The sequence below is a fragment of the Bos grunniens genome, chromosome 6 (genome assembly GCF_055505025.1).
Source record: "Bos grunniens cultivar Pamir isolate PY7600 chromosome 6, Bosgru_T2T1.0, whole genome shotgun sequence".
Classification (NCBI taxonomy): domain Eukaryota; kingdom Metazoa; phylum Chordata; class Mammalia; order Artiodactyla; family Bovidae; genus Bos; species Bos grunniens.
The window spans coordinates 59,793,032-59,805,252 of record NC_141170.1 but is presented as its reverse complement, the minus strand read 5'-3'; the positions used below and the strand labels follow the sequence as shown (position 1 = coordinate 59,805,252).

Here is a 12,221-nt window from a genome sequence, read left to right as displayed (position 1 = left end):
AAAGGAGCCACACATGGTTATTTACAAAAGCCCAAGATGGGTTATGATAGAGCTCTGCTAAAGATCACGTGTGACCAGAGCTTCCATAGATAAATATAGCTATCCAGGCTTTAAGACTAGGAAGAAAAGAAAGACAACCAGTATTTCTCTAGATTAAGTATCCTCCCCACCCCAAATCAAAGTGAAAGTGAAAGTAGCTCAGTGTGCCCAACTCTTTGAGACCCCATGGACTAGTCCATGCAATTCTCTGGGCCAGAATACTGGAGTGGGTAGCCTTTCCCTTCTCCAGGGATCAAACCCAGGTCTCCTGCATTGCAGAAGGATTCTTTACCAGCTGAGCCACAAGGGAAGCCAAGAATACTGGAGTGGGTAGCCTAACCCTTCTCCAGTGGATCTTCTTGACCGAGGTCTCCTGCATTACAGGCAGATTCTGTACCAACTGAGCTATCAGGGAAGCCCCCCAAATCAATGCATCAATCAAATTCAGTACTTTTAACTCATTTGGAAAGGGTCTTACAGTGAGAAATCTGTTCAGTTTATGATGATCCCATGGTAGTTCAAATATTACAACACCCAAATCAATGAAGGAAATGTATGAAGAGTTCAAATGAGTATATGAGCAGGTAGAAAAGTGATAGACTCTGGGTGTGTGGAATGCACGGCAATGCATAGGGAGGAGAAAAGACCTCAAATTCACTTTAAACCTGGTAGTTTTAAATCTGAAAACTCAATACAACAAAGCAAGAAGACGTAGGAGTCTTTACAGATGCTCCTTCAGGTCATCTACCAATTGTGCAACTTCAGGCACAAAGACCAAAAAACAATGATCTTCATTAAGGACTGGAAATGGGACAGAAAACATTATTTTGCCCCTAACAAAAAAATGGCTTACTAAAACTAAAGGACTGCATATAGTTCTAAACACTGTAGGGTACACTGATTAAGAGAACTGACTTGGGTTCAAATTCAACCTTCTACTCAGTATGTCTCAGTTCTTTCATTTGTAAAGAGGGAGCAGGAACACCTATATCTGAGTTGTTTCACAGTTAACTGAAAAACATGTTAAAAGTTTTTAGCATAGTATCTGACACATGCAGGAGACATACAAGACTCGGGTCTGATCCCTGGGTTGGGATCCTCCCTCCAGGGAAGATCCCCTGGAGGAGGGCATGGCAACCCATTCCAGTATTTTTGCCTAGAGAATCCCCATCGACAGAGGAGCCTGACAAGCTACAGTCTACAGGGTACAAAGAGTTGGACACACTGTAGCAACTGAGCATAGTCAAAACTATGGTTTTTCTAGTACTTATGTATGGATGTGAGAATTGGACCATAAAGAAGGCTGAGAACCAAAGAATTGATAATTGCTAACTGTGGTGTTAGAGAAGACTCTTGAGAGAGAAGACTCTTGGATTGCAAGAGATCAAACCAGCCAATCCTAAAGGAAATCAACACTGACTATTTACTGGAAGGACTGATACTGAAGCTCTAATACTTTGGCCACGAGATGCAAACAGCCAACTCACTGGAAAAGACCTTGATGCTGGAGAAGACTGAAGGCAAAAGGAGAATGGGCAGCAGAGGATGAGATGGTCAGACAGCATCACTGACTCAGTGAACATGAATTTAAGCCAATTCAAGGAGATACATGCTTTTGAGCTGTGGTGTTGAAGCAGACACTTGAGAGTCCCTTGGACTGCAAGGAGATCAAACCAGTCAATCCTAAAGGAAATCAATCCTGAATATTCATTAGAAGGACTGATGCTGAAGCTGAAGCTCCAATACCTTGGCCACCCGATGCAAAGAGCTGACTCATTAGAAAAGACCCTGATGTTGGGAAAGACTGAAAACAAAAAGGGATGACAAAGGACGAAAGGGTTGGATGGCATCACTGATGCAACGGACAAAAGTTTGAGCAAGCTCCAGAAAATGGTGAAGGACAGGGAAGCCTGGCGTGCTGCAGTCCATGGGGTCGCAGAGTCGGACACGACTTAAGTGACTGAACAAAAAGTATAACACGGCTGTTCCCTGATCCAAACATCAAGGACTACTGAAGTAGGAGAATCAAGGTACACTCCTACAAAAGGAGACTGAAAATTAGGGTTCTGCCATAAAAAGAACTGGTTTAAAATTGACAGTAGAGGGGCTTCCCTGGTGGCTCACTGGTAAAGAATCCATGTGCCAATGCAGGAGACACAGGCTCGATCCTCGGTCTGGGAAGATCCCACATGCAGGACAGCAACTAAGCCTGTGCACCACAACTATTGAAGCTGTGGTCTAGAGCCTGGGAACCACAACCACTGAGCCCAAATGCAGCAACTACTGAAGCTCACGTGCCCTAGAGCCTGTGTTTCATGAGAAGCCACCGTAATGAGAAGCCACTGCAATGAAGAGTAGCCACACTCACCAGAACTAGAGAAAAGCCCAAGCAGCAATGAAGACCCAGCAGTCAATAAATAAATAAATAAAATTATATATAAGAAAAAGAGTGCATTCAACAGTAATACAGATATGTTCAAGTTTATTCATTCAACCATCATATTGAGCACCTGCTTGGCAGTGAAAAGGACAGACAAGGTCTTCATTTTCCCAGAGTTTAATTTCTAGTATAGGAGGCAGAATATAAAAACAAAGGAAATTCCAGATAGTGATGCTATAAAGAAAATGAGAGAATGGTGAGATAATTGTGGGAACAATCTCCTTGAAGAGACTGAACTGAGACCTGAATGACATGATGGAATCAGCTATAGGAAGATCTGGGAGAAGACTGAAGCCACAAGGAAGAGCAAGTGCAAACACCCTGAGGCAAGAACAAACCTGGCCAGTCCCTAGGACAACGCTAGTGCAGCTGGAACACAGGAAGAAACTGCTGTTGCCATTCTCCTGGGTCCTGATTAAGGCATTTGGATACAAGGTGAGACAGAGGAAGGCAGTGCCGAGACCTCTACTGCTTGGCAAACCTTGAGAAAGAGGTTGGATTTTATTCTGAACGTGATGAGAGACTTTCAACAAAGGGGTGACGTGATCTGACATTTTAAAGGATCCCTCAGGCTGTGGGAAAGGGGATGCACCATAAAAAGCCAAAGTGGAAGCAGGGAGACCAGAGGTTTCTGCAGTAGGCCAGGTGAGACACGGTAAGAGTTGGCAAAGGTGGTAGCGGTAGAGAGGGGAAGAAGTGGACAAATCTAGAATACATATTGAACACTACCATTCAAGGCACATGTAGGTAAGTTTATGACTAAGGGACCCAAGTGGGCAATATTAGTATATTTAGGATACTCTTTAGTAAGTACTTATCCTTTGAAGCTAAGGTGCGGGGAACCTCGCTTCTCTTTTGGCACCACTGATAAAGCACTGGACTAAACAGGCACACATCCAAGACTCAGTGTTCATAAAGCATATTAAGTGTATAAAGTAAAATCTTTTAGGACCTTACTGCTGGAGGCCTTGCCAGCTGGTCAACATTTGGGACATACAGGAGCTACGGCACAGAACTAAACCCTTACCTAAATCAAATCACCAAGTGACCAAAAGCTTTTCAAACTTCCACAGTGTTAACTCAGGCTATTCTGTGCCTGTTTTCCCAAGAGTTAAACAAGCAAAGTCTTAGTTTGTCACACAATGCATACTGATTTCATAAATCTTATAATATCATGATGAGAGATTTGAAAGGAAATCTTTTAAAACTATGATTTTAATCATTATGGTTTGGCAAACATACAGCGAATACTCTATAAAAGTTAAGGTCCAAGAGTATCTATAAAAATTGTAATGTGTTACTCAAAAATGAAGTGCTAATATGTGAAAAAGTAGGTTACAGAAGAACATGAGGTATGATACCATTTTTGTATAAAATATCTAAATGCAAAAAAGTCTGGAAGGATATAAACCACTGCTGACATTCTGGTGGTCTCTGGATGGCAAGAATACTGATGACTTATTTCTTCTTTTTTTCACTTATCTGCTTTAATCAACATTTTCTCCAATTATCACAAATTATTTCAAATAAACAAAATTATTTAGGTATAGATTAGCTTAAAAAATAAAAAAAAGAGAAAGAACTTCAAGAAAACATAATTTCATTTGTTTCGATCAGCGGCATTCCAACTGTGGTATTAAGAAAAAAAGATCTCGATTGCACACGCTGAAGGAAGAAATTTGCTAGGAAGAGGTCCATTTTATACCACACAAGGACATAATATACCCTTCAAGGGAGTAGTTCAAATTCCTAAGATCTCTTCCTGGATTTGATATATGACGATCAATTTAATACATAGCTCTTTTTCTTTCTTGCCGTTTGCTAAAGAAACACCTCAATTAATGAATTCTCTGGAGGAAAAAAAAAAACTTTAAAAAAACTAAGGACAAAACAGAGGTTTGGTCTTCTGGTCTCATTCATGCGGTGGAAAGGCGCGGAGGGTGGCAGGGCTCGAAGCAGGCTACCCCAGAGGAATCTGCGTGGCGGGTCATCTAAAGTGGAAGGGAACACAAACCCTCTGCAGGCTCCACAGACTGGGCAGTGAGAACGCCTCCTAAGGGTCTCAGGACTTCCCCTGGAAGGGCTGACGCCGTCCAAGTTATTCTACGCTGCCAACGGTTTCCGACAAAACACAGTAACTGGAAGATCTCTTTAAACGCGGGTATTACGTGCAGGAAGCTCATCCGACTTTCTCTATGCAAAGCCAAGACATTCTCCTAAGGCCACATCCTCGCTTCTGTAAACTAGGGCAACTGAAAACACCCTATTGACTCTCTCCGGCTAAAGAACATCACTGTGGCTAAAATCCTAATACACACGCGAACAGACACTTCGGAAAACTGGCTCTAATGGTAACACGGGACTTCAGGTACTCCGGTAACCAGTTTATCGCACTTTATCTGCTACAATAAAGGGTACCACCTCTTTACTGTCAGCTCTGGTTCCACGTACTGAACAAACAGAAAAAGGGAATCCTTTAAATTCACAACACAATAAGGGCTAAAAGCTCCCGCTTTCTGGATGGCAGCTTTCTAGTCTCATCAATCACAACAAAGGACGCATACCGGTGACTACATCAGACCCGGCAAGGGCTGAGAAACAGAGGTAAATGATTTAGTGAAGATTGCAAGGTTTGTGAGGGATTCCTTCCAGCTACGACTCACTCTTCTTTTTACTCCATTATACGCCTCCACCCGAGTTGACTGCTTACCCTAAAAATAAAACCACCCGTGGCTACCGTCCACTTCCCTGCCAAGTCCCGACTCTGGTCTCCTGCAGAGAAAGCCAAATCTCAGGCTCTTCGCCCCACTCTTCGCCGGAGGACGCGGGCTCGACAGCAGCGGGCTTCTCCCGATGCACAGTCGCCAGCCCGGCCGGGGACCCCTTGAGCCCGAGAAGCAGCCCCGCACTGCCGCAGCCGCCGCAGCCCGCCAGAGCCCCCAGGAAAAATCGGGGCGAGGGAAAGGTGGGCCGGCAAACGGTGGTGGGAGAAATGGGAGACACTCACCCGCCCAGACAACAACCGACGGGGCGGGGAGGTTGGGGGCCCGGACTAAGCCTCGGCAGAAAGACCGCCTGGAGCTTCCGGAACGCTGCGGCTGCTCGGGAAGCCGCTGCCGCCGCCGCTCCTGGCCGCCGGCTTCCTCCCCTCCTCTGTTTTGATTCGACTGACCACGTCACTCTAAGCCACGAGACCCGGATCTGCCGGCTCCCGCGGGCGGCGGCGCAACAGATTGCAGCGGCTCAAGACCCAGGCAGCCGGCCTGCCGAGCATGCGCGCGCCCCGCGCCTGCCCAGTGGGTCCGGAGGCGGGGCGGCCGCGAGCGTCACGCGGTTCGAGGGGGCGCGGAGCACCGGAGTTGCAGTTCCGGTTGGGAGGGGTGGGGCGCAGCGTTGTGTGATGGAGAGGGCGAGGCCCCGCGTTTGTTGAAGTGGCCTGCGTAGGTTCTGTTTCGTGTGTCGTGGACGTCCTCTGCAGTGTGTCTCCCTTTGCCGAAGCTGATGGCTTTCCTCAGCTGGAGTCTTTAGAATAGCGGGGGTAGTGGTGCCCAAGCTGATGGCTTTCCTCAGCTGGAGTCTTTAGAATAGCGGGGGTAGTGGTAAGTGGGGGCGCAAGGTGGTGTCTGATGAGACTTGTAGAGATTGTTTTGGATCACTTAGGCTCAGGTGAAAACTGGAGATCGAGGTTTGGTCTTATATATACAAAAGTATGACAGACGTGGCAGTTATTGATCCCCTGTCCCGGAGGCAAACTGCACTCGGAAAGCTGGCTAAATTGAGTTCAAGAGGAGTGTTAAAGGGAATGTGGGACTGATAGAGCGATAATGGGGAACTGGGAGAGGAAAGCTGTTGTTAGGCAGTCAGCTCAAACCTTTGTTGCTTTGACCTTCGGGACTGAAATACTTATGGTGTGAGAACCTCATTTCTTCTAAACCAAGGTGATGCTTCCTACTCTCTCATTCTGGCCTTCTTAGTCTCCCCACAGAACAACGGGCCCGAGAGGTTTCCCACTTTGGGAAAACTTCGGGCTACTCTGTTTTCTTAGGTCCATAAATGGACAGACTTTAAAGCGAGACTAGTGTTTAAATGAAAGTGTGAGTTCCAAAGATTTCACAGAGGTGCTTATTTGCCTATCGTGCAGGAGAGGTGAAAGTTAGCTGTAAGAAACTGCCTTCCTTATTCTGAGTTGACCTTTTCGCCTAACCTGGACTTCTACCTCAGTGTCTGGTTTGTCACCTCAACTAGCTGAGTCACTTTCAGCGAAATTAGTATAATCTGCGAGAGCTGCTTTTTTTTTTTTTTTTTTTTTTCAGTAGTACTTCCCTGGTGGCTCAGACGGTAAAGCGTCTGCCTACAATGCGGGATACCCGGGTTCAATCCCTGGGTCGGGAAGATCTCCTGGAGAAGGAAATGGCAACCCACTCTAGTATTCTTGCCTGGAAAATTCCATGGACAAAGAAGCCTGGTAGTCTACAGTCCATGGGGTCGCAAAGAGTCGGACACGACTGAGCAACTTCACTTATTTAACCTAATTTATCCAAAATATGGGGCTTCCCAGGTGGCTCAGTGATAAGAACCCACCTGCCAATGTAGGAAACTTAAGAGAGGCGGGTTGGATCCCTGAGTCCAGGAGGTCCCCTGGAGGAGGCCATGGCAACCCATTCCAATATTCTTGGCTGGAGAATCCCACGGAGAGGAGCCTGGCGGGCTACAGCCAATAGGGTCCCAAAGAGTCTGACACAACTGAAGCAACTTAGCAAGCATGCGTCCAAAATATAGTTTCAACATGCAATCAATGTAAAAATTATTAATGAGATGTTCATGTTTACCTCATACTAAGTCTTCAAAAGTGGATGTGAATTTGCACTTAGAGCAAGGCTCAAGTGCTGGGTGTGGCTAGTGTCACCATATGGGACCGCACAGCTCTAGAGCATGTGAGCTAACAGGTGTGGGGGACTGGCCTGGGCCTAAGCTGGAGGCAAGACCCAAGGACAGTCGTTTGGGAATGACAGGCTGCTTATTTCGCCCAATCTCCTTGTGCCTTGACTTCTTTTAGAATAACCTATGTAGAAATAGGTTATTTCTTTCAAAAAAAAGGCAATGCCAAAGAATGCTCAAACTACCTCACAATTGCACTCATCTCACATGCTAGTAAAGTAATGCTCAAAATTCTCCAAGCCAGGCTTCAGCAATATGTGAACCGTGAACTTCCTACTTCCTAATGTTCAAGCTGATTTTAGAAAAGGCAGAGGAACCAGAGATCAAATTGCCAACATCTGCTGGATCATGGAAAAAGCAAGAGAGTTCCAGAAAAACATCTATTTCTGCTTTATTGACTATGCCAAAGCCTTTGACTGTGTGGACCACAATAGACTGTGGAAAATTCTGGAAGAGATGGGAATACCAGACCACCTGATCTGCCTCTTGAGAAATCTGTATGCAGGTCAGGAAGCAACAGTTAGAACTGGACACGGAACAACAGACTGGTTCCAAATAGGAAAAGGAGTCTGTCAAGGCTGTATACTGTCACCTTGCTTATTTAACTTATATGCAGAGTACATCATGAGAAACGCTGGACTGGAAGAAACACAAGCTGGAATCAAGATTGCCGGGAGAAATATCAATAACCTCAGATATGCAGATGACACCACCCTTATGGCAGAAAGTGAAGAGGAACTCAAAAGCCTCTTGATGAAAGTGAAAGAGGAGAGTGAAAAAGTTGGCTTAAAGCTCAACATTCAGAAAACGAAGATCATGGCATCCGGTCCCATCACTTCATGGCAAGTAGATGGGGAAACAGTGGAAACAGTGTCAGACTTTATTTTTCTGCGCTCCAAAATCACTGCAGATGGTGACTGCAGCCATGAAATTAGAGGACGCTTACTCCTTGGAAGGAAAGTTATGACCAACCTAGATAGCATATTCAAAAGCAGAGACATTACTTTGCCAACAAAGGTCCCTCTAGTCAAGGCTATGGTTTTTCCTGTGGTCGTGTATGGATGTGAGAATTGGACTGTGAAGAAGGCTGTGAAGAGCGCCGAAGAAGTGATGCTTTTGAACTGTGGTGTTGGAGAAGACTCTTGAGAGTCCCTTGGACTGCAAGGAGATCCAACCAGTCCATTCTGAAGGAGATCAGCCCTGGGATTTCTTTGGAAGGAATGATGCTAAAGCTGAAACTCCAGTACTTTGGCCACCTCATGTGAAGAGTTGACTCATTGGAAAAGACTCTGATGCTGGGAGGGATTGGGGGCAAGAGGAGAAAGGGACAACAGAGGATGAAATGACTGGATGGCATCACTGTCTCGATGGATGTGAGTCTGAGTGAACTCCAGGAGTTGGTGATGGACAGGGAGGCCTGGCGTCCTGTGATTCATGGGGTTGCAAAGAGTTGGACACGACGGAGCGACTGATCTGATCTGATGTAGAAATAATTGCTGTGACTTTAAAATAAAACATTCGTAAAATGCCATGTGGACTTAGAAAATCGTGTTCTAGCTAAAGATGGGTAAATTGTTAAGGGCAAGAGCTTTTTAATTAAAGTGGGAACACAGGTAAAAATGTCTAGAAAATGAAAGGTTTCTGGTAAAACTCACAAAGTGTTTCCACGTTAATTAACATTACAAGTAGGTAGAAGTCAAGCTTCTTAAACTTTGCATCTTGAACTCTGTTTACTCAAATTCAGAGAGTTTTAAGTGGTATCTAATGAAGTTCACAGAAGTTCTAATGTGACTTAATGAAGTTCAGAGGCTGACTGTAACACAGGGTCTTTAATCTGTGGAGCTTCATTCTGTGGAACAAAGTCTCATGCTTGAGTGCGCCCATGTGCACACATGTGTTTGAAAGTACAGCTGTGTTTGAGAGCAGTATGCTACAAAATTGGAATGGTACAAAACATTGAAAAATTATCAGTATTTGCTTTATAAAGTAAATTACAGGAAAATCAAGATGTTGGGATCTTTCATAGCTAGCTTTCAAGATAATCCCCAGTGATTAGTGATTCTCAACTCTGGAAATAAGATTCTTTCAGCCTATTGAAAAAGGGTTGCTCTGACCTGTAAAATACAGCTGAAGGTGTGTGACTTCTAAGGCTAGGTCATAAAGGCATTGATTGCAGCTTTCCACCTCATTGTCTTGGATTGCTTGCTCTCGAGGAAGCAAGGTTCCATGACACTCCACTCAAGCAGACCTATATTTGAAGATGCCCAGGTGGAGAGAAACAAAAGCCTCCACCAACAGCCTCATCAGTTTACCAGCTGTGTGAGTGAACCGCCTTGACTGGGCTCATCCTGCATCCCCAGTCTAGCATCAGATGACTGCACCCTTGCTTAACGTCTGCTTGCAATCTCATGAGAGATAGAAAGGACCAGCCCTGACACGAACAGTGAGACAGGATCATACGTGGGTTTTTGCCCTAAGTTCAACCTTTGAAAACTTTAAGCAGTGGAAGAGTCAAAAAGTATGTGTATAATTCTCCATATAAAGTAATTTAAAAAGCAACGTAGAATTCCCACCACAGTACTTAGAACATAATGAATAAATATTTGTTGAATGGACATATATAATTAAAAGACAAAACAGTCTGGGAAATATTTGGAATAAATGTTGATAAATGAAAGGGTAATGTAATATATGAAGGACTCACACAAATCACTAAGAAAGATATTAATGCCTCTAATATGTGTATGGATAAAGAGTATGAGTTACACACAAAAAGACACAAATGACTTAATAGTTATTCGAAAACCTTCAATCTCAGTAGTAATAAAAAATGCAAGTTAAGATTTCCTTTTTTAACTACAAATACTTTGGGAGTTTTTGGGGGGTTTTTTGCTTTTTTTTTAAGCAGAGAGGGAGATATTTTTAAATATGACTATCTAATATTGGTACTGTTAGCACTGCTGACAGTAAATTGGCAGGTACATTTTGGAAATCAGCTGGCAATATATATCAAGTTCTGTAGAAGTATCACATCCATTGACCAATTTTCACTACTGGGAAACTAATGAAATAGTTTTAAAAAGAGTAAAGTTATAAAGATGTGAATTACATTTGTATTAATATGATGGGCAAAAAATAAGGAAATAACCTATGTGAACAATGGTAATGGAAAAGATAATGTTACATTGTATGTTAGGTTCTAAAAAATATGAGGATGGAAATAATTTTAAATGACTATAAGGAAGTTATTAACATTTTATGATGGAAAAAAAATCTAGAAATAATCTAAATGTACAATGGTAGTAGAATGTATGAATATGTAAAATTATGTTTTAGGCATTAACAAACTTGAAGATATCTTCCTTTTCTGATCCAGACCTACTTTGATTTTTGCATTAGAAGTAGAAAGTGTTTGTAATTCAAATATATATGCCCCATGTATTCATAAAGTATTCTGATAGATATTCTTATAACTATTGGCATTGGTTATTCTGGGGTGGGGGGTATGAGAGTCTCCCTTATGATTTTTTACCCTTTGTATGGTTTGAATTTTTTCATATCAATGCATTATTTTTGCAGTTCAAAACATCATTAGTGAGTTTTTTCTTAAAAAAAAAAAAAAAGCTGTGGTTATGTTAGGCTACTCAGGCTCTCATAACCGAATAGGACAGACTAGATGTCTTAAACAACAGAAATTTATTTTCTTGAAGTTCTGGAGGTAGGAAATCCGGAAGATCAAGATCTGGCTTGCAGATGACCATCTTGCTTTGTTCTCACATGGCCTTTACTCTGTGTGGAGGCAGTTCTGGTGTGTCTTTCTCTTCTTATAAGGACATTATTCCTATTGGATTAGGGCTTGTCCTTATGACCTCATTCAACCTCACTTACCCACTTAAAGGGAGATTTCCCCTGTAGCTCAAACGGTAAAGCATATTCCTGTGAGGAAGGAGACCAAAGTTCGATCCCTGGGTTGGGAAGTTTCCCTGGAGGAGGGAATAGCAATCCACTCCAGTATTCTTGCCTGGAGAATTCCATGGACAGAGAAGCCTGGCAGGCTACAGTCCATGGGAAAGCAAAGAGTCGGACACGACTGAATGACTAACGCATTATAAAACACACCCCCTTAAAGATCCTATTTCCACATAGTCACAATGGGGGTTAGGGCTTCAACATATCAACTTGAGTGGCCACAAGTCAGCTGTTAACTGGTTAAATATGTATATAACTTAACATTTACCATTTTAACCATTTTTAAGGGTACAGTTCTGTGGTATTAAATACATCCATCTTGTTGTACAACTATTACCAACATCTATCTTGTGAACATTTTCTTATTTACCTATTAAAACTCCATGCCTATTATACTCTTAACTCCCCATTGCCCCTTCATCTCATTCCATGGAAACCACCATTCTACTTACAATCTCTGTAAATTTGACTATTTTTAGTACTTCAAGTAAGTGGACTTGTTTAATATTTATCCTTTTATGACTAATGTATTTCGCTTAGCATAAAGTAAGGTCATCCATGTTGTGTGTGTATATATACACACACCATATTTGTTTATTCTTTCATCTGTTGATGAAAACTTGGCTTGCTTCTATATTTTGGCTACTGTGTATAACACTGTTGTGGACACGGGTGTACAAATAAAGTTCAAGTCCCTCCTTTCAATTTTTTTGGGTATATACCCAGAAGGGAAATTGCTGGATCATATGGTTATTCTAGGTTTAATTTTTTGAGGAACCGTTTCACAGTGGCTGCATTTTACATTCCCACCAACAGTGCATGATGTTGTTGCTGT

The 12,221-nt window shown here is 43.0% G+C and overlaps 2 protein-coding genes across 7 annotated transcripts in view; one reads left to right on the top strand and one right to left on the bottom strand.

The window, feature by feature from the left end:
* Positions 1-12,221, bottom strand: part of SMIM14 (small integral membrane protein 14) — a 143,593-nt gene that overhangs the window by 55,701 nt on the left and 75,671 nt on the right. For 3 of the 6 annotated variants that reach the window (XM_086406101.1, XM_086406098.1, XM_086406097.1), the window contains exon 1: positions 5,487-5,639. The exons of 1 other annotated variant lie outside the window; for it this stretch is intronic. The gene's annotated coding sequence lies outside the window, so the exon portion shown is untranslated. Of the gene's footprint in view, positions 1-5,189; positions 5,252-5,486; positions 5,640-12,221 lie in introns of those variants that run through there. 2 more of the 6 variants (XM_086406100.1, XM_086406099.1) reach the window with 1 other exon arrangement.
* Positions 4,398-8,948, top strand: LOC147370788 (uncharacterized). Its single transcript, XM_086407817.1, has 2 exons — positions 4,398-4,519; positions 5,132-8,948. Exons 1-2 carry the CDS (start codon positions 4,398-4,400, stop codon positions 5,907-5,909), a joined length of 900 nt encoding a protein of 299 aa, XP_086263943.1. The 3' UTR covers positions 5,910-8,948.

Excerpts from the sequence above, each read along its gene's own strand:
- LOC147370788 (XM_086407817.1), top strand. The coding sequence starts at position 4,398 with ATGCGGTGGAAAGGCGCGGAGGGTGGCAGGGCTCGAAGCAGGCTACCC. Across the intron at positions 4,520-5,131 it reads CAGGCTCCACAGACTGGGCA|CTACGACTCACTCTTCTTTT; the intron begins GTGAGAACGCCT and ends GATTCCTTCCAG.